The 18,169-nt window shown below is 39.2% G+C and overlaps 1 protein-coding gene across 1 annotated transcript; it reads right to left on the bottom strand.

Moving 5' to 3' along the window:
- Window positions 1-8,754: 8,754 nt before the first annotated feature.
- LOC135698641 (uncharacterized) lies at window positions 8,755-16,208 on the bottom strand. The gene is made up of 3 exons (XM_065218699.1): window positions 15,471-16,208; window positions 9,483-9,739; window positions 8,755-9,403 (listed from the first exon to the last, which is right to left on the bottom strand). The coding sequence occupies exons 1-2, from the start codon at window positions 15,817-15,819 to the stop codon at window positions 9,666-9,668; spliced, it is 423 nt and encodes a 140-aa protein (XP_065074771.1). The 5' UTR covers window positions 15,820-16,208; the 3' UTR covers window positions 8,755-9,403; window positions 9,483-9,665.
- Window positions 16,209-18,169: the final 1,961 nt, after the last annotated feature.

Raw genomic sequence — 18,169 nt, 5'->3', positions numbered from 1 at the left:
AGCGGACAAGAGGATCGACCAAGTTGGAGGCCACCTGCGGACCCTTCGACAGACTACGACATGTGGCCATGGATCGAGTAAAGGCCTTAGTCTGCTTGGTAAGGCAAGTGCCCCTGAAGCCATGTATTGGCGAATCAAAGCAAAGCCAAAATTGGTCATGCGTCACCTACTTTGTAGATCCGCAATTGAAAAAAAGTTCCAGCTATTTTCAACACCGAATGATTATCTTTTATAAGCGGAGAACGAATCGTGAAAGTTTACCCGCATATCGTATCAATGGAAAGCTTTTAATGAATTGGAAGATTGCCGTAAAAGCTCAATGTAGATGTCGCCACTGCATGATGATGATAATGTTGACAGACTGTATATAACATTCGTGAAAATAAGCGTTAAATCATAATTTTCATCAAGCCTGTGAAGAAAGTGAAGAAGAAAACGTTTTCACGATCAGACTGATGTGTATCTTTGACTTTTCCAGATGAACTTTCATAAGATATATTCATTTCATTTCACGGCTCCATCAACGCTGCATCGTAAATATAATGTAAACAGAAGTAAATTGCTCAATTACTCAAAATAAAGATGATTTGTCATATTCTTATCACTTTGAAAACCATCTAGCACCATTTTATAGCATGGTGTGTGTTGAGTAAATCAAGTTCCGTTGCGTTTTCCGTCAAAAATTGGTAGTATGCCTAAAAAGGCCAAAATGAACATTTATTGAATATTGGCGTCCTATACAACCATTTCTCCATTATCACCAGCATGATACAATCTTTTCTAAGTAAATTCACTTTATTTCCACTTTCATCTTAGTGGAAATCGTACTTATTTACCATTTTCCGAAAAATGCAGCTGCGCAGGAGGTAACCTCCTCCTGTGGGTGCAAACTTGTTATGCATAATTTGCCATGGAAAATCTCCGATCCATACCGCAATAATAACAAATAGTTTTCAAACACATTACACGATTCAAGCAAAAGTTTCCACAGGAAATTATTAGTTTTTACTTAAGGACCGATTTGCCCCAAAAATCATCTGTTTTACTTGGAGAATTCGGAAAGTATCCTCCTTCTAGTAGTTCTCAATTCGAAATGTAGATGGCGAAAGCTTGGAAAAGTTTCACTGCAAGACGCCAATTAGAATGCTCGAAATTTTAACAGAATCTGTTAAAGATAGTTGAGTTACCTAATACCTTTTCCTCTTAATGACAATATTTCTCATGTGAAATTGTGTGCTGAATCCAAAAATGTAGTCAGAAGAAAATCTCAGTAGGATCGTTTTCTAGATACAGAAACACGATTTTTTTTACTAATTTACAAATAACTTTGGCTGTAATGAAGTTAAATCAAATATTTTAACGCCAAATTAAAGGTAAGTTTGCTTTTGATCACCTGCCTTGTTTTTCAGTTCGATTAATGGTATTGTTGGCACAACCACTACAAAAAATACCTTTCTTTAAAACTTAGCTAAAATCTAATTTTTCTTAGAAGTATGAAAAAAAAAAAAAAACAACAACAAATTAATTTGCAACAATATCACTAATCCAACTGAAAAATAATCTCCCATTGATGGAAAGCAAATTTTCTCATCTCTAATTTAGCGTTAAAATAATTGAAATAACTTTATAACAGCCGGAGATAATCGTATTTTAAAAAAACAAACTTTTTTTAAATGAAATATCGTTTCTTAAACTGAATCTAAAAAACTATCCTACTGAGATTTTAAATAAGAAACTCCTACAGGAAAATGCCCAAATAATTGGAGAGAAGAGCCCAACCTTTATCCACAAAATGTTAGCTACAGGGAGCTGACATCTATACTTTCCCCATCCAAATCGTTTTAATTGGGTGCCCTGATGGTCCCTCTACACCCCGAATTGTTGAATATAATAATATTGAATATAATAATCAGATAGTCAGAAGCATAACGTCTACAAAAATGTGCGAGTCGATTGAAATCTGCCGAAAAAAAATATGAGGGCTAAGTTGATTCAACGGTCATCCAAGAACACTTTGCTTGAAGCCGATTTATTTGGTTCTTTGGCTCTATTGTACGTCAGTTATTGACAGATACTGTAAACATTACGAGTTTCAACTTTGTTCATGCTTATGTTTAAACGGCCATGGTATCGTTTCAGTATGGGTGAAAATTTAGCTAATGTATGTTTTGGTGTATTTCAGCTGTTTTTTGTATTGCTCGGTGAAACTATGAGAAGTGAATTCACGGTAGCATCAAGAACCAGTGGCCGTGCTATCGATTGGTCATACTCGGATGGGTGGATCTCATCGGCAAACCATGATGATAGTAACGTATGAACGATGCTTAAAATCATGCCGACATCAACGCCACCGCTATCACTGACGGCAGCTTCAAGAACCAATGGCCGTGTCAGAGGACCACTCATACTGTATAAGTCTTCTTCTTCTTCTTCTTCTTCTTCTTCTTCTTCTTCTTCAGGTTCGCTACCACCCGGAATGAACGCACAGAGCATCATATATTTGTTATGGTTAGTCATAACAAATAGTGTTACATGCAAACGAAAAAGAGATACAACCAGCACAGACAAACAGACGTAACTCTTTGAAAAAGTTTTTCTTGAAAACATAGTATCTCAAAACATAGGACCTCAGTAGCGACATCTTTCAGGCTTCTCGCGGAAAACAAGCTTGCTCGCTAACTCGCAAACAATATTGCATAAAAATTTTATAGTATGTATAGAAACGTCAAAGTGATCCGATGCCAGCGCTGCGGCGAGTAGTTCGCGGAACAGATAATATTCAAATCAACCGTTATATGCGTGAACGAAGATACACAATGAAGAGTTACGTCTGTTTGTCTGTGCAACCAGGATTAGTTTTTTAAAGTAATACTTTCATTTGAATACCCAACTAACCACATCGTATCTCAGTGAAATTTTCACACTCTGAACCTACATTTAAAGTTATTTTGTGATTATGGGAGCGGGGCATTTCCCCAAATGGGTCATTTCGCCGAAGAGCAAACTATTTTCTACGGTTTTGAAATTTTCTCAAAGCTTAGTAAAACACTGCTTAATATGTTAAATTCTGCTATCACAATGAGATTATATGTGTTTGATAGTTTGATGGAAATAGGACTAACTTTTCGGTCATCAAAACAAAACTTTATTCTGCTCGGATCGGTGCGGATGTTGATGTTACTTTCGACATAATGAAAATTTGCTCTATAAATTATTCACCACTAATGGCGGTAAGCTCCAACTCGGATTAACTTTTAATACCGTCCCTGTTTGGATGATCTGCGAATTGTTTGCATAGCATCGTGTTGAATAACTCTGATGTCGACATCAAATCAGTCGGACATTTTTGATCGGGACTTAATCCGAGGATAATACCGATTGGAGCTTACAGCCATAAGTTCGTAATAAACTAAGAGGAAGAGGAGACAACTGGCTTCCTTTTGTCTGTGACGCGTTCTTCTTCTTTCGTGGAAGCGACCGTGCAAAAACAATTTCAATATTTGCGACACAGTCGACTGTCAAAACATAAGAAAAAAGATACCCTGTTGTAAAAATTCTCACGTTCTATACGTTTACCCGACCAATCAATCGCTGGTTCGTATTTGACAGAACATTGGTTCAAAAAAGTCCCCTACCCAACAAACATTTTCAGCTTTGTAAGCCAACTTTTCCAGCGTTGTGCTGTATAGTAGCTGAAAAGAAGCTGCAGATACAGCTACAAGCAAAAGCTAGCAAAATGTTTTGGAGAGCGTTTACTCAACTTTCTCACAACCATTATTCAATTTGTCAGTCGCACTGAATAACATCATCAGCCAATAAACGCTAATGTCACTTGTATACACACACTACCCAACTTTCTACTTGTAGCTGCAAAACAAAGCTAACAAAGTGAATATATTACTCATTTGATGGCTTCTACACAACCAACCACTCTTGCTGAATAACATAAACATCAAAAGTGCTTTTTCAACAACTAAACAACCTGTACTCAGCTTATAAACTGTGTTATAGCAAATTCGGAAGCATTTTCACAGTCAACTAGGTTTATTTTTAGACGTGTGCAGTTTTACAGCTTTTACTCTGCTCTTTTATAACTAGTCGAGAAAAGTGATTCGTGTGCACTATTATAAAACCTCTATTCAGCAATTTTGTTGTAGAAGGGAATGTTGATTTGTTTACATAAGTTCAAAGTGTTGGCGTAGCACAGTTGGTAGTGTCAAGGTTTGCCAATGAGGTCGTCTCGAGTTCGATTCTAGGTTCCGGTGCAGGGTAAATAATTTGGTGATGATTTGTAACTAATTTCGATTAATTTTGATAGACAGCAAAATAAACTCAATAAATTCCTTCATAAAAAAGCGTAAACAGTATTTAACTCGGCTTCAAGAGAAAGCTGTGTAGTGAATATTGGATAACCGGGAAAAGGTTGAATAAGCGCCTTTCAAGTTCACACACAACTAAACAGCAGGATAACAGCTGTATTGAACCGTTAATGGATATGCAATAAGAGCTTCTCCCGACCGTTCCAACAGCCATAAGTAGCTGACTAAGTTCGCCAGATTTGCTTTTATAGAGGTTGAGTAAAAGTTTCCTCATATCGTATAACGTTTGAATACAGCTTGAGACTGTATAAATGAAATGAGTAAAGCCGTTTACATTGTGAAAATTGTTAGTTGGGTACAGAAGGAACAGCAGCAGCATTGGAAGCAGCCGCAACCGTGGTAGCTGCATCGCTAATTCGTGTAGCCGTAGCCGACGCTGGAAATCTTGATCTCGTCACGACAAGCGGTGCTTGAGTTTTCATCGGAAAGTCAACAACCAAATAAAAACTATACCATTCGAACTGCTCCAATACATCCATGGTGGTGGCTGCTTCACCAACCATTACATCGTCCTTCATATAATGTTGGAGGACCGTCTTGGCAAAATCTCAAATAGTTCAACAAATTATTTTTACTCTCCTGCCTTTTTGCACTTCCAACTAACATCTTCATAATGAACGGGAGTTTTGTGCATTTGTGATCGATCGCGATGTGGTTGCACTTCATGATGGCGTTCACCGCCAGGGCTACGCTTGGGAACTCGACCAATCCGGAAGAGGAACTTTCCGATTTCAGCGGGATCATTCGCACTTGCGACGGGTGGCAGTCCTTGGTGGTGAATGCAGTCAGCAGCAGATCCTCGGACGGCATACGGGTGGGGTATTGAAGAAGTGAAAAATGCAATTTTTGGTGGCCTGGGATACGATTGTTCTTGGAGGCGCTGTAGACCTTGAAGCTGATCGAATTGTCCGGCAGGGTGTACGGGTTGGTAAAACTTGACAAGTAGTTCTTGGAAAATTAGCTGGTCCGTTTCGGGTCAGCGGTGCGTCCTTCATCAGTCCGATGTGTGTTCCGGCCGGTGTTGGTTTCCAGTTTTCCGACGGATGATACTCGGGCGGTGAAAAATTTGGTGCTAATCCTTTTCCTCCGCCGGCTCCCAGAAGCGTTGGTTGACTAATGATTGACGTTCGTTGTGCGGGGTCGGCCTTCCGCCGAAGATGGAAGGATCGTGTAGCAGCGGAGCTCGTCCGTTGCAGGCATCCTTGGAGACGGATGCATCCAGTGTGTAGTCCCAACTGGAGTCCGTGTCGTTTTTGAAAACATTGAAAAAAAAACAAAAACAGGAGCTGTTAAAATACCGGGTTGCCAAACAAGGCATTATTCACAAGCAATCAAAAGTCAGTTCAATGACTTCTTTGCACTGCTGGTACAGCTGCGGCACACTGAGGTACACTGAGAAAAAAGTTGGCGCAAAACAAGTGTGTAGAGTGACCACCCCTTGAAGTAACCCTAATTACAAATGGGGTAAAATTTCACCAATTTTGAATAAAAGTGGCTCAACTATTTCATGAGTATGTGTTATCCGTTCATTAGTAACTGTTACACGTTAAATATCAATCATCGGTAACAATTACTCATTAAATGGGTAACAGACGCATTAATGAGTTAAGCCACTTTACTTCTAAATGGGGAAATTTTCATTGTTAATGTGCACTTTAAATTTAGCGTGGACAGAAGTTAATCTGGGTTGCCAGAATCTATTTTCGATCCAGCTGGTTATTAATTAAGTTTTTTTTTGTTAAATCGTTGCAATTTTTCCGCTGCTCAGAACATTTAAAGAAGGAAATTCCACCTTTTCACCTGCTGAGAATAGTGCTGCCTCCAGGTCATAGCTTGTAAATGCGTTTTTCAGGTGATATTATAGCCTTTTGCTACACCTCCAATATACGAGTAATACCACGTTCACATTACAGCCTATATCACGTAATATAGGCTTTCTTGCAATGAGCACTCATACATAGGATTTGGTCTTCATTATGGCCCAAAATCTTTCCACCGGACGAATCTCTGGTGAATTTGGGGGGTTGGCGGTTTTTGGTACAAAAAAACGTTATTGTCTCTGTACCAATCCAACGCCGATCGCGCGTAATGGCATGATGCCAGGTCCGGCCAAAATAATGTCTCGCCTCCGTGGGACCGCAGGAAGGGCAACAGACGCTTCTAGAGGCACTCGGTGCGGAAAATTTCGCTGTTGATGGTACCCATTGTGATGTACGGTTTACTCAGTTTACCGCATTGGCCTGCCAGAGCAAGTAATTTTTGGCGAATTTGTCCACTTTCTTCTTCCTTATGTCTTCCGGAACATCAAACCGTGATTTGGCAACGTAGAACTCCAGCCCCGGTATCTGCTTTGCGTCTGCCTTGATGTAGGTTTCGTCATCCATAACCACACACATCGGTTTCGTTAACCACTCTCGATACAGCTTCCTTGCGCGGGATTTGGCCGCCGTGTTTTATTGATCACGCCGGTTCGGTGCCTTCCGGACCTTGAATACACGAAGCCCAGCTCGTTTCTTGGTTTGCTGAACGAACCAGGCGGAACACTTTGCCTTCAGAGCCGCGTCGCGAATCTAAAGGTTCGGATTACGGGCCTTCACAGGGTCAGTCTTCTTCGATTTTCTTCCACATCCAGCCCGCTGCTTGGTCTTCTGGGACTCCATAAACGATTTTACCACCCGAGACACAGTTTTATGGGTGATTCCCAGTTGTCTTCCGATCCATCTCATGGTAGCAGTCGGATTTTCCATGACAGCGCGCAAAATTCTCTGGCGATTTTATTTTTGTTTCGATTACATCTCAATAACCACTTAACCGATTGTTATGAAATTTTGCACATGTAAACTTCACTCTAAACTAGTTTTACCCAGATTTTCATCAATTTTTACCCACGGATAAACAAGTTACACACGGATAAAATGGTGCATTTTTTTCGAGTACAAGCCTTAAGGTGGACGATCGAAGAGTGCTGTTCTGGATTTTTTTAACAGGAAAGTGATATTGATGAGGAACGGATGCTTGAATTTCCTGAATCGAGTTCCACAGTCTGCGGATTGTGTCGGACGGCCAAGAGGTGTTTCAAGACTACATTCGGGATATTCTGTGCCAGCTCTACCACAAACCGGATTACCCCGTGAAGCGAACCGTCTACAATTGTGACTTGCTTGTTGGGTTCACTTGGCCAGATTTGGTGAGTTCGTTCTATTGTGTCCTTTATAATATTTTCATACTTCATTTCCGAGTACAAGTACTGGTACTAGTGATATTGCTGATTTACAGAAATCATGGCATGCATAAAAATTTCACAAATGAGAAGAAGCAACATCCACAGCTGTCAAACATAAGCAGAAAATGAAACAAATCACAACCGGATAATAACTGTAATTCTTCGAAGCCTCAGTAAAAGATGGATCGATCTGTTTGATGTATACAATCCGATCCGCTGGAAATATGTGTGGAGACGGGTGTCCTCATGAAATTAAGTAGTGTAGTAGTCCATAGGTTGGTCGGAGGATCTTCTTGTGCCAATGCGCTGAAATGCAGTTTTCATTTACTTTTCTATTCAAATAGCATCAGATTTTTTTCAATTTATCTTGCAAGCTATCATCGGACTAGTTGTTTTAAATGTTGTCTTGAATGTTTTATGTGTAACCATGTGACCAAGGTCTCCAACTCGGTCTTCAAGGAACGATTTTGGTTCAGTGTTCGAAAATCCCAAAAGCAGCTGTCAGTGACGATTGTCAATTTCGGTTCTCAAATATGACGCCAAATGCTAATTTTACAACATTTCCAACTAATTAAATACGCGTTAATCAAGCAATACAGTTTAATTGAAAGTTCCAGTACATAATTGATGATTCCCACATTGTAATGTATTGGAGCGGAATGCTTGTGTTCTTGAAATGGGCTTTTGGAGTTGCGATAATGCTGTCACCTTCTAACTGCCGGATTTAAGCTTCTAGTCAAGCTTCTTGCAATTATTTATATAAAAGATGGTTGCAGGAGGATTCTATCCATAATGTAACTGCCAGTCAGTGGGAGTTAGATTGTACCTCCAATATACGAGTAAGGTAGATTTATGAATTTTATCCGTTGCATGAAATAATTTTGGTGTATTTCCCTGTCCCTGTTAGAGCCGATCAAAATCCATAATTTTCCGACGAAGCAAAGCTAAAAAAATAAATCGTACCCCTTAAGTATTCTTTGGAATGCTTTCTTTCACAGGACTAAACATGGATTTACGAAAATTAAGAACTCAAATTAAGTTTATTTTCTTAAAATAAAACTAGCACAAATAAAGAAGTAAACAATGCATGATTCTTACCATAAAGTGATTGAAACACAATTTTCCTAAATCGATGACATGATGAAATAATGAATTAGAAGAAAAGAAAAATAAACTGTGGTACTATCTGATGAAACTCCCAACGGAGTCGCAGCAGCTGAGCCTTACGAAACTAGAACTGAGATCATCTTCCTTGGCATCGAACGGAAGTGGCTGATTGTTTTCGAATTCGGTAACGTCCCCTGGCCCTGGTTCTCACTCTGGTCTGGGAACGTTTCCAAATTTTGGGAAATCTTAGAAATTGTCTTCGCTTGTCTTTGAATATCTTATTTTCTATGAGGGGAAGGGATTTTTAAACCGAGGATCAAATTATGTGAGTACTAACATAAAGGAAAAAAAAAAATAAGAGAAGGAAACACCTAGATGCTAGTCAGTACTTGGACCTAATATCGACAATACGCATTTCAAGTTATCGTAACAACTTGTTTTACAAAAAAAAAACAGTGTTTATAAAAATCATATTGACGAAGCAAAATCAAAAAAGTTAAACCATTCCTTGTCTTTTGATCAAATTGCCTTACGCCTTACGCTTATGCTAGCTAACTAAATATATTTCTCGCTTGGAAACTCAAATGCCTTCAGTTACGATTGCTTTCATCACAGGAAACCGACCGGCGAGGAGGAAGTGCTTGCTTCGGAGTGTCTTTCTCAAATCGGGATTAAAGATGGCTGCTTGGCAACGCTGTTCGATGGAAGGAAAATGAAACGAAACCAGTCAAAAGGTGTGTTAGGAAGAACGATGATTGCAAGATATGACTTACCATCAACTTTGTTGAATTGATAGACAGCAATCCAGTCCGGTCGGTTGGTAAGCTTTGATGATTGTGTTTTTTGTAATTTTTGTTGATTTTGTTTTTTCGTAATAAAATTTAATTGATTTTTACTGGAACTTTAGTTTTCAGTGCAGAATACACTTCCGATGCGTAATGCGATCCGATCCGATGTCAGTAGAGCAGCTGGAACAGATAGTAAATCCGGTTGCAGAAGATGCAGGATGTTTGGTCTGGACCGAGGACACCTGGAATGGAGTGGATAAAAGATGTTGTGATTAGAATTTGGGATTTATGAAAATTGAAAAATAAGCTTTATTGAATTAAAAATATACATATATGCACTGCAAGTTGTGCCTAATTAAAAAAAAAGTGTATCAAAAACTGTGAGTGGGCGTGTAGGTAAAAATTCATTTACTTTCACTGCCTTAAACGCAAACTTTTAAAGTTTTTCACCCTGGCAAACTAAAAATGCGCATAGTAGATAGATCGTAGACCCGTTGATGAAGCCCAGAGGCGGTGGATGTCAGGTGAGACCGTACATCTTTGGCGCAGGGTCCCGCTACGTTTGGTTACCAAAACATCTAGCAGATAGTCCCAGAGGCGGTGGATGCATTCCCAGTTCCAGCGGAGTCACGGATAATCGGGAACTGGAACCATATGTTGCACAAAATTAAGGGGCGCAGTGTCACCATAGAGGTAACTCTAAGACCAGAAGGTCGCAAAGATACGTGCTCAACTTTTTGGCTCAGCTCTGGTACTATCTTCGGTCCCAAGCTAATCGATTCACCCCTCGAAACATAAGATAATCCATGAACCCCTCATTTTATCTGTCAAACTTTCATAGCAAATCAAAACAAACATAGTGTAGTACTAGAATTTCGACTAGAATGGGATACGTTAATCGTTTGCTTGGGACCAATAGGCTAGTCAAGCAGTGAGCCATTTTAAAATCGTTAGTTTCGAATTGATTGTTGGTGTCACCGCCGTCTTCGGCCAGACATAAAACAGCCTTGTTACCTGACAGAGAGCTGGTGTCCTACTAGACCGTAGACCCGATGATGAAACCTTAAAAAATCTTAGTATGTTCCTTGAAATTAATCAAACTGCCCTAAATATCTCTAAGCTTCACGAAGTTTTCAGCTGTAGCACTTTTTTTTGTGTGTGTGGAGCTTCTGGCATTTGTCTTGTTCTCTAAACCTCCTGACAGTGTTGGCAAAATCATCAATCAAATGATATTTTCCGCTCTCAATGCTCTGAACATCTCGCGTGATATGGGAACATCGTTCTCTTTGAAAGAGAAAGTATGCACCCAAATTCGAGTAGAATCCACCCAAATCGGCCAAAAATGGGTAAACTATGTTGGGAGTGACAAGTTGACAAATTAACAACGACAATCGGATTCATTTCGATGTTGTCCGTGTGTCAACTTGTCACTCCCAACATAGTTTACCCACTTTTGGGTACGTTCAGTTTTGAGCGATCTGGGTGGATTCTTCCCAAATTTTGGCGGTTTTGAAATAGCGTGTAGTTTGCTATCTCTTTTCTCTTCACCGACGGCAGACACGAAGCTATTGCTGCCACTAACAGCAATGAAGGTAGTAGGTGAAATGGCTCTAATGTTGGCATATGGCCTATCTAAGATTAGGCCCATCGCTAAAAATCTGCTATTTATCAATTTTTTTCTAAATGAACGCGTCATGGGGACGGTACAAATTAATATTTTTGGTCGCTATTGAAAATTTCAGTCGATTGCTGAATTTATGTATGGGCCCAAATTAGGGGCATTTAGACCAACATTAAATTCATTTCCCCTATTGGTTTTGTATTCGGGTGTAAAGCAAAAATCATAAAACTCAAACTTACCACGGTTTGGTTAGAATTGTAGCTGGTTGGTTATGTTAGCTTGATATTCATAGCTACGGTATCCACTGCTCGGAATATCATCCGCAGTTGCTTGATTGTTGATTTTTGTCCTCAAAAATCAAGGGAGATCTTGGGCATTGGTGAGCTTTGATTTTTTATATTTTCCCAAAACTGTCTCCTGATGTTCTTTAGACTGTCATTAAGTTTTGGATATTCTTGCAGGAACTGCCCTAAAGGAGTCAAAATTTATATGAAGATCTCCAATCTTCCCTGAAGTTTCCATGATTTTCATGATAATCATGAAACTGCCTGAAGTTACATAACTTTTTTTTTATGATCCTCAAAACTCATGACGTTCCTGAAATATTGCTTAGTTTAATCAATCTGCTCTGACGCTCTTTTATCTCTTCCCTGAAGCTGTCGAATCTTTCCAGAAATCTATGGAACCTACCCTTATGATCTTAAAACTTCTGTGTTGTTCTGAAAATTCTTTATGTTTTCGGATCTTCCTTTATATTCTTGAAATTTCCATAAAATTGTCAGATCTTCCTGAAGGTTCTGGCATTTTTTCGGATGTTAATGAAAATAACAAAGTTAACAAAATTTTCCTAAAGTTCTTGAAACTTCGTTTAAGTTTCTGCAATTTGACGGTGAAGTTCTCTAGAGTTTGTTCGTGGAAAATTCTGAAAAGTTTATGCAATTATTATGAACTTAATCGAACGGACCTGAAGTTCATAAAATTGTCTTGAAGTTTTTGGAACCTCCCTCAATTTTCCACAATTTCCCGGATGTTCGTGGAACCGCCATCAAGTTCTCAGCATGTGATAGCTCTCTGAATTTTCAATAAGACTTTGAACTTACCTTAACATAGTTTTTTTTTTAAAGGTCTTCAATTTTCTTAAAGTTTATGGAAGTATCGTCAAGTTCTCTGATCGTCATCTGAGTTCTAGGCGAGTAAGAGAGGTGCCACAGTCGGAAGAAGTGTTAGTTTGTTTACTAAAATGAACCGCCCATTTGGTTATGGCAAGTTTTGCTATAAGAAATGCTCCTCGTGTTTATTAGAGAAATTCACATCAAAGATTGATTAATTGCGTAGGAAATCAGTTTGGCAGGGCATTTGTAACCAGCATACACCTTCCGGTCGTATGAAACAGGTCAAAAACTGTCCAAATCCGCAGATAAAAAGTTTTGTTTTGAATTTCTGTAAGGCAAAATAGTGAACTTTTCTTGAACATTAACAGCAAAGAACTCACCAACACTGGGAGACCGTGAGTTCCTGCCCACCTGTCTTAAAAACATCTCGATCTAAGTTCACGAAAATGTAATGAAGTTTAAAGCACTGAACTTAAATTCTCGGAACCTACCCATAAATATCTTTAATCTTGATAATTCTTGATATTCTAAGCGTCGATAGACCAGTGGTAAAGACACAAGCCTGATAATCTCAATGTTGGTGGTTCGAAACCATTTTTACACTTTGACAACCGAGTGGATGAGATACGGACCTTGCAAGCGCAGCGTCTGTTAATCGACACCCAGGTTCACACACAAAGTTTTGAAGATTCATGTAGTTCTCGGAACTTTCCTGAAGTTTGTGGAAGTTCGCTGAACGCATAGGATGTTTCCTAAGGTTTTTGAAACATCGATAATGTATCCAAACTTAAGCTAATGGTCTTGGAACTTTCCTGACCTTTTTTGAAGTTCCCCGAATTTCTCCGAACTTCAAAAAAAATCCTTTAATTTTCCTGAAAATAATGCAACTGTTCTGAAATTCTCTGATACGTACCATGAAAACAAAACGTATATAAACTGACATGCTAAAATATGTTCAAATGTTTGCATAATGTTTTCTAAAGTAAATTTAGCATGCTAGAGTTAATTCTATATTTTTTAATTCGATGAAATTCATTTCAAGCGATTGTTTTCATCACCATGGGTGGAGCTATATTTCTCCATTCAACAGTGCCAAATGAAAATTGAAGGGCTAAAACTATGCAGGTTTAGAAAACTGGCTTAAAATACTCAAGTACCACAGCAGGAACATTGTAAAAACACTTAGATATATATCATAACAATTAAGGCTGATAAGTTAATGTAGTAGCTGGAGCACCTAGGTTGAAATGAAATGTAATTCATTTTAAATTTGGAACAAATATTGTTAAAAAAAGAGTGCCAAAACTCCTTTATGCCTTTGGAATTTTAGGTAGGTACATCTCTTCATAGGACCATTCCTAAGGCGGTCCAAATAATACATCCTAAGGCGGATGATATTACAAGCTGTGATATCGTAGCTACGAATCTCAAGCAAACAAAACTCACCAGCTACAGTTCTAACCAAATCGTGGTGAGTTTGAGTTTTAAAATGTTTGGTTAACACCCGAATGCGACCCGAAACTACCTTCACTGCTGGCAGCAGTAGATTCGTGTCTTCCATCGGTGAAGAGTAAAGAGAGATAGTAAACTATACTTTCTCTTTCTAAGAAAACGATGTGCAACGGAATCATTGTTGTGTCGAGTCAACTCTCAGCTACAATTTTACACGTTGTGAATAGTCTCGGGATATCAAAGTGCTTGTAAAATCAATATCAAGCATGATATTTTGTTCCAATATCACGCGTGATATTGATAGTGTACGGGAGCTGAAAAATATCATTTGATAACACTGATTATGTTAAGTAAGTTTGCAGCGCATTTTTGCTTAAATTGGCGTACAGTAATTCAAGTCTTCCCTTATGCATTTTAATGCACAGCTTTTATAAGTAAAACGCATGTTGATTGATATGTCTGCGCCCAGTTATTGTTGATAAAAAAAAAACAAATGGGTTTTCGCAGCTGCATCATCATGGAGTAACTTTGAGACTGGCCTGTTAACATCCATACCTCTTACGCCAAAGTCACGAGTTCAAATCACATCCCCGAAAAAAAACGCATTATCTAATAGTGTTTAAGTGACTTTAATAAATGATAATATAAACATAGGGACGATTCCCAAACACTGAAAGGACCTTGCTTTCTCACGATGATGCAGATTGCGGAAACATCAGTATTCATGCCAACATCATCAGAAATTACATCCACGGAAATTCGGTTTATGACAACAACCAACACTCGTCACATATGATTCATTTAGATAATCATCCCCTTCATCGGATACCATCAAAAGGTTCCTAAAATGCTGCTTTGAGAGCAACTTTAAAGATACAAAGGACGACGATAATGTGTAAAGCATGTGGCAGAATCTGGACAAGCAGTGACATGTCATTTGCATTTTGAAACCTTCTGGTTCAACCACTCTCTGTTCGCTCTGAAATTTTTACCAACTGCAAAAACTGAGCCAGCATTGCATGTAATGCTAACATGATTCTTGAGAAACGTGTCAGCTCGTTGTATTCATTCTTTCTCAAGCCAAAGTTTGATTCAATCATGAAGGACAACTCCTAAGCATTATTAAAACATGTGTTACGAACCATGTCAATTGGCTTATATAGCGTCGAAAAATATACCGATTTTTAATCATCATCTGATAGAGCTTCGTTTTCTGATTACAACGATATTTTTATCGATCCCGTAGACATTCATCTCGGTTTTTAAATCAATATTTAAATTTTTGATCGTTGACACTAAATCTATTCGTTCACAGCACGCTCCCATACAAAGTCCCTTCAAGGAGCGCTAAGATGGGGATTTTTGCTAATGTAATTGTACTTATTTAAAATTGTTCCAGTATACCAAAATTTATGAACTTTTAGATGTCGGTTCCATTTTTAATGCAGATAACGAATATGTATTTACCTCAATACCCCTAAACAACCCATTTGCTTTTAAACTTTTTTTTTTTCTTAAAAGACCTCACTGCCGCTTAGTAAGTATTTAGAAAATTTATTATCATTAACCATTCATCATTTTACAACCATTCACCCAAGCTCAAGTTCAATCCAATTATCAAAATCACATGTTTCCACAAGCTCGAACCCATCAGCCCCACATCTCCCATATGACACAACACGTCCACCGCATTTCATCACCCACCACAAGCCACACTCACACACAACGCATCACAACACAAAAGCCGGAGCTGTAAGCACCGCAATTTCACTCCGACTTCTCACTTACCTTCCATCGTGTACCGGTACAGCACCTGGTGCAGGACTCGCATCAACTGCCGGTTGCTACTGTGCACGGTAGCTGCACCGTGCTGCACTTCACCGCTGCTTCCACCACTTTCACCACCATCACCGCCGTGCAGTGCACAGTTGTTATTATTCTCGTCAACAACAGTGCCCTGGCCACTGCCGGCATGCTGATGCTGCTGTGGTCCTACCGCAACACCATGCTGAGCTTGCTGCTGATGGTGGTGGTGGTTGTGCTGGTGGTATCCATAGGCAGCCGCGTAATAGGCTTGACTACTGCCGGTGTACTGCATCTTGGGATCTTCGTCCTCACAGTAGAATGCGATTGCCATCGTTTGTTATTTGCCTCCAGTCCACTCGATTTCTACGTTTTCGCAAATCAATTATTTTAATCTTTTCTTAACAAAATTCAACCGTTTATAGAAATCCATCTGCGTTCACTCGACTTAAAAATTAGCACTTTGTTACTGTCCAGCCTACAGGGAAGCGTTTGCAGCAAGTCCAGACACTGCGAAACCTGTTCCGTCTTGAGGCAGAGACGCACACGTGAAAGTCAAAAAAAAAAAAATCAAGCGCCCAACAGGATGAGAGAAAATTACAACACAGCACAAAGCACGACTGAACTGAAGGTGCGGAAAATGTTACACACTCAAAACGCAACTACACAACCAAATGACAGCGAGAGAAAGGGATTAGCTGGAGAGCACCACATCCACACAGGTTCACTGCCAATCGAGAACTGAAGTGCTGCAGCAGGATCGGTTCTTCGGGTTTGCACCTCATATGGTATGAGGTTTGTTCTCCTCAGCTTCGTGCTGCACCCATCAGCATCGTCGTCCTCGGTCGGATGCAACACGCTGGCCGAATCGGAACCGAACTCGAAACCGAGCCGAACACACACACGATCACACGGAATGTGAGTGTATTGGTTGCAACGCTGCGACGTAGCACCCATGTTGCGCAGCAACATGGAATAATACGCAACATAATCGCTAAATGTCGCGAAACAAATCGGTCATGTAGCATCACATCCCCTCCACAAAAAAGTGAAACGTCGCGCGACAAAGCGAAAGTGTATGATTCATCACAATAGAATTCCAGACGGGAAGCGAGTTTAGGCCGTACAGGAAGAACGGTGACTGTGACGTGACAAATTTTTCCCGAGCGGTTGCTGCTGCAATAGAAACGCAAAAAGGGCGGTTCCTGGTGTTCACTGGCGGATGGAAACAGTGGAAAATGTGAAATCGTAGTTTTGTGGTGTGAGATGACGTGATGAAAAGGGGGAGTGTCTTGAGGATGACGGTAACACATTAGGGACAGGAGTGAGGCTATCCTGCGGGATGAGGCGGAGACGGTTGGTGGTAATACGAAAGGATGGGTGTCTTGGAAGGATGGAAAGGAATTGTTCGGGTGTCCATTTTGTCTATTGACTGTATGTCTTATGGCGTTATTAAATTTAAAATATTCTATTGTATTTCAGATTACTTTGCAGAGGTTAATGCAGTCATATGTTTCGTAATTACGGTTTGATTTATGTTTACTGTGATTTAAAATTCAAATATGCAGTGTGCAAGAAATGAAGAAAAGTTATTATCAAAAATGTTGTTTGTACTTGGGCCGCAACAAATAAAAAGTTTACTGTTGTCCAAGTTTCTGACAATCATGAAGAAGATTAAAATAAAACTTGCGAAATTTGATACAAACGGTGATAATCTGTAAAATGATTTAGTGGTATTGAAATGATAAACAATATTTTTAACTGATTTTAACTGATTTTGAAATGTCAATGGAAATTGAACTAGAGGCAATTTTTTGGAGCGAATTTAAACCTTTTAGTAAACTGCTCATAAAACTTAACTTGTGGCAGGGTTTTTAAGTTGATGACTAAAAACTTTTATTTCAAGAATTTCCTTGGAAGTATCCGAAGATTTGTCCACTAAATTTGAATTCTTTCCAAAATTTCCATGAAATTATAGCCACAAAATTCTAGGACTCCTCTACATAACACAACACTCGAATGATTGTCTCCAAAGAAACCGTGGCATTTATTTTACAATACTCTATTTTTTCAATGTTCTTGCAAAAAATTGCTGAAATTTGTTTTTATAGTTATGATTGTCAATACTGTCGCAGCTTGTTATCGGCAGTACGGGTTGAATCCATGCCATCGCTAATGCGTTTAATGACGTTTATGCATCGTTCTACTTTAATGCACCGTTAACTGTTTCAATTTTTCAATGTTTCTGCGTTTATTAATATTATTATTAATTTTTATTCATTTTGACAACCATATGTCAGATGCATCATTAGTACTGTAAGCAAAAGACAATTCAGCTGCAACGGTGGTGTAGTGGTAAGCGTGAGTGCCTCTGTCTGCAAAGGGCCTGTGTTCAATCTCAGTCGACGCCGCCGGGATTTTCTGAGGCATAAAATCTCTGATCACGCCTGCCTTCGGAAGGGAAGTTAAGCCGTTGGTCCCCGGTCCTTGAGTTGATGGGTCAATAGGTAGGGTTCAGTTGTGGGAGCTGCCTCCCTGGCCTCAGTAGCATTGGTACTCAGTACAGAAAACAGGATCGACGGAAAACAAATCAAGGGAAAAAACAATAACCAATAAGGAATCGCAAACGAACTATTGAATCTTTAATTTTAATAATATTATATTAATGCTTTATTCCTACAGAC

The sequence above is a fragment of the Ochlerotatus camptorhynchus genome, unplaced genomic scaffold (genome assembly GCF_037179485.1).
Source record: "Ochlerotatus camptorhynchus isolate MF236.1 unplaced genomic scaffold, CSIRO-AGI_Acam_v1.1 ptg000092l, whole genome shotgun sequence".
Lineage (NCBI taxonomy): Eukaryota > Metazoa > Arthropoda > Insecta > Diptera > Culicidae > Ochlerotatus > Ochlerotatus camptorhynchus.
This window is presented reverse-complemented; position numbering and strand designations above follow the sequence as displayed.

Coding starts and splice junctions, on each gene's coding strand:
- LOC135698641 (XM_065218699.1), bottom strand. CDS start 15,819: ATGGCAATCGCATTCTACTGTGAGGACGAAGATCCCAAGATGCAGTAC. Junction 9,740..15,470: donor GTACCGGTACACGATGGAAG/GTAAGTGAGAAG, acceptor ACTCCATTCCAG/GTGTCCTCGGTCCAGACCAA.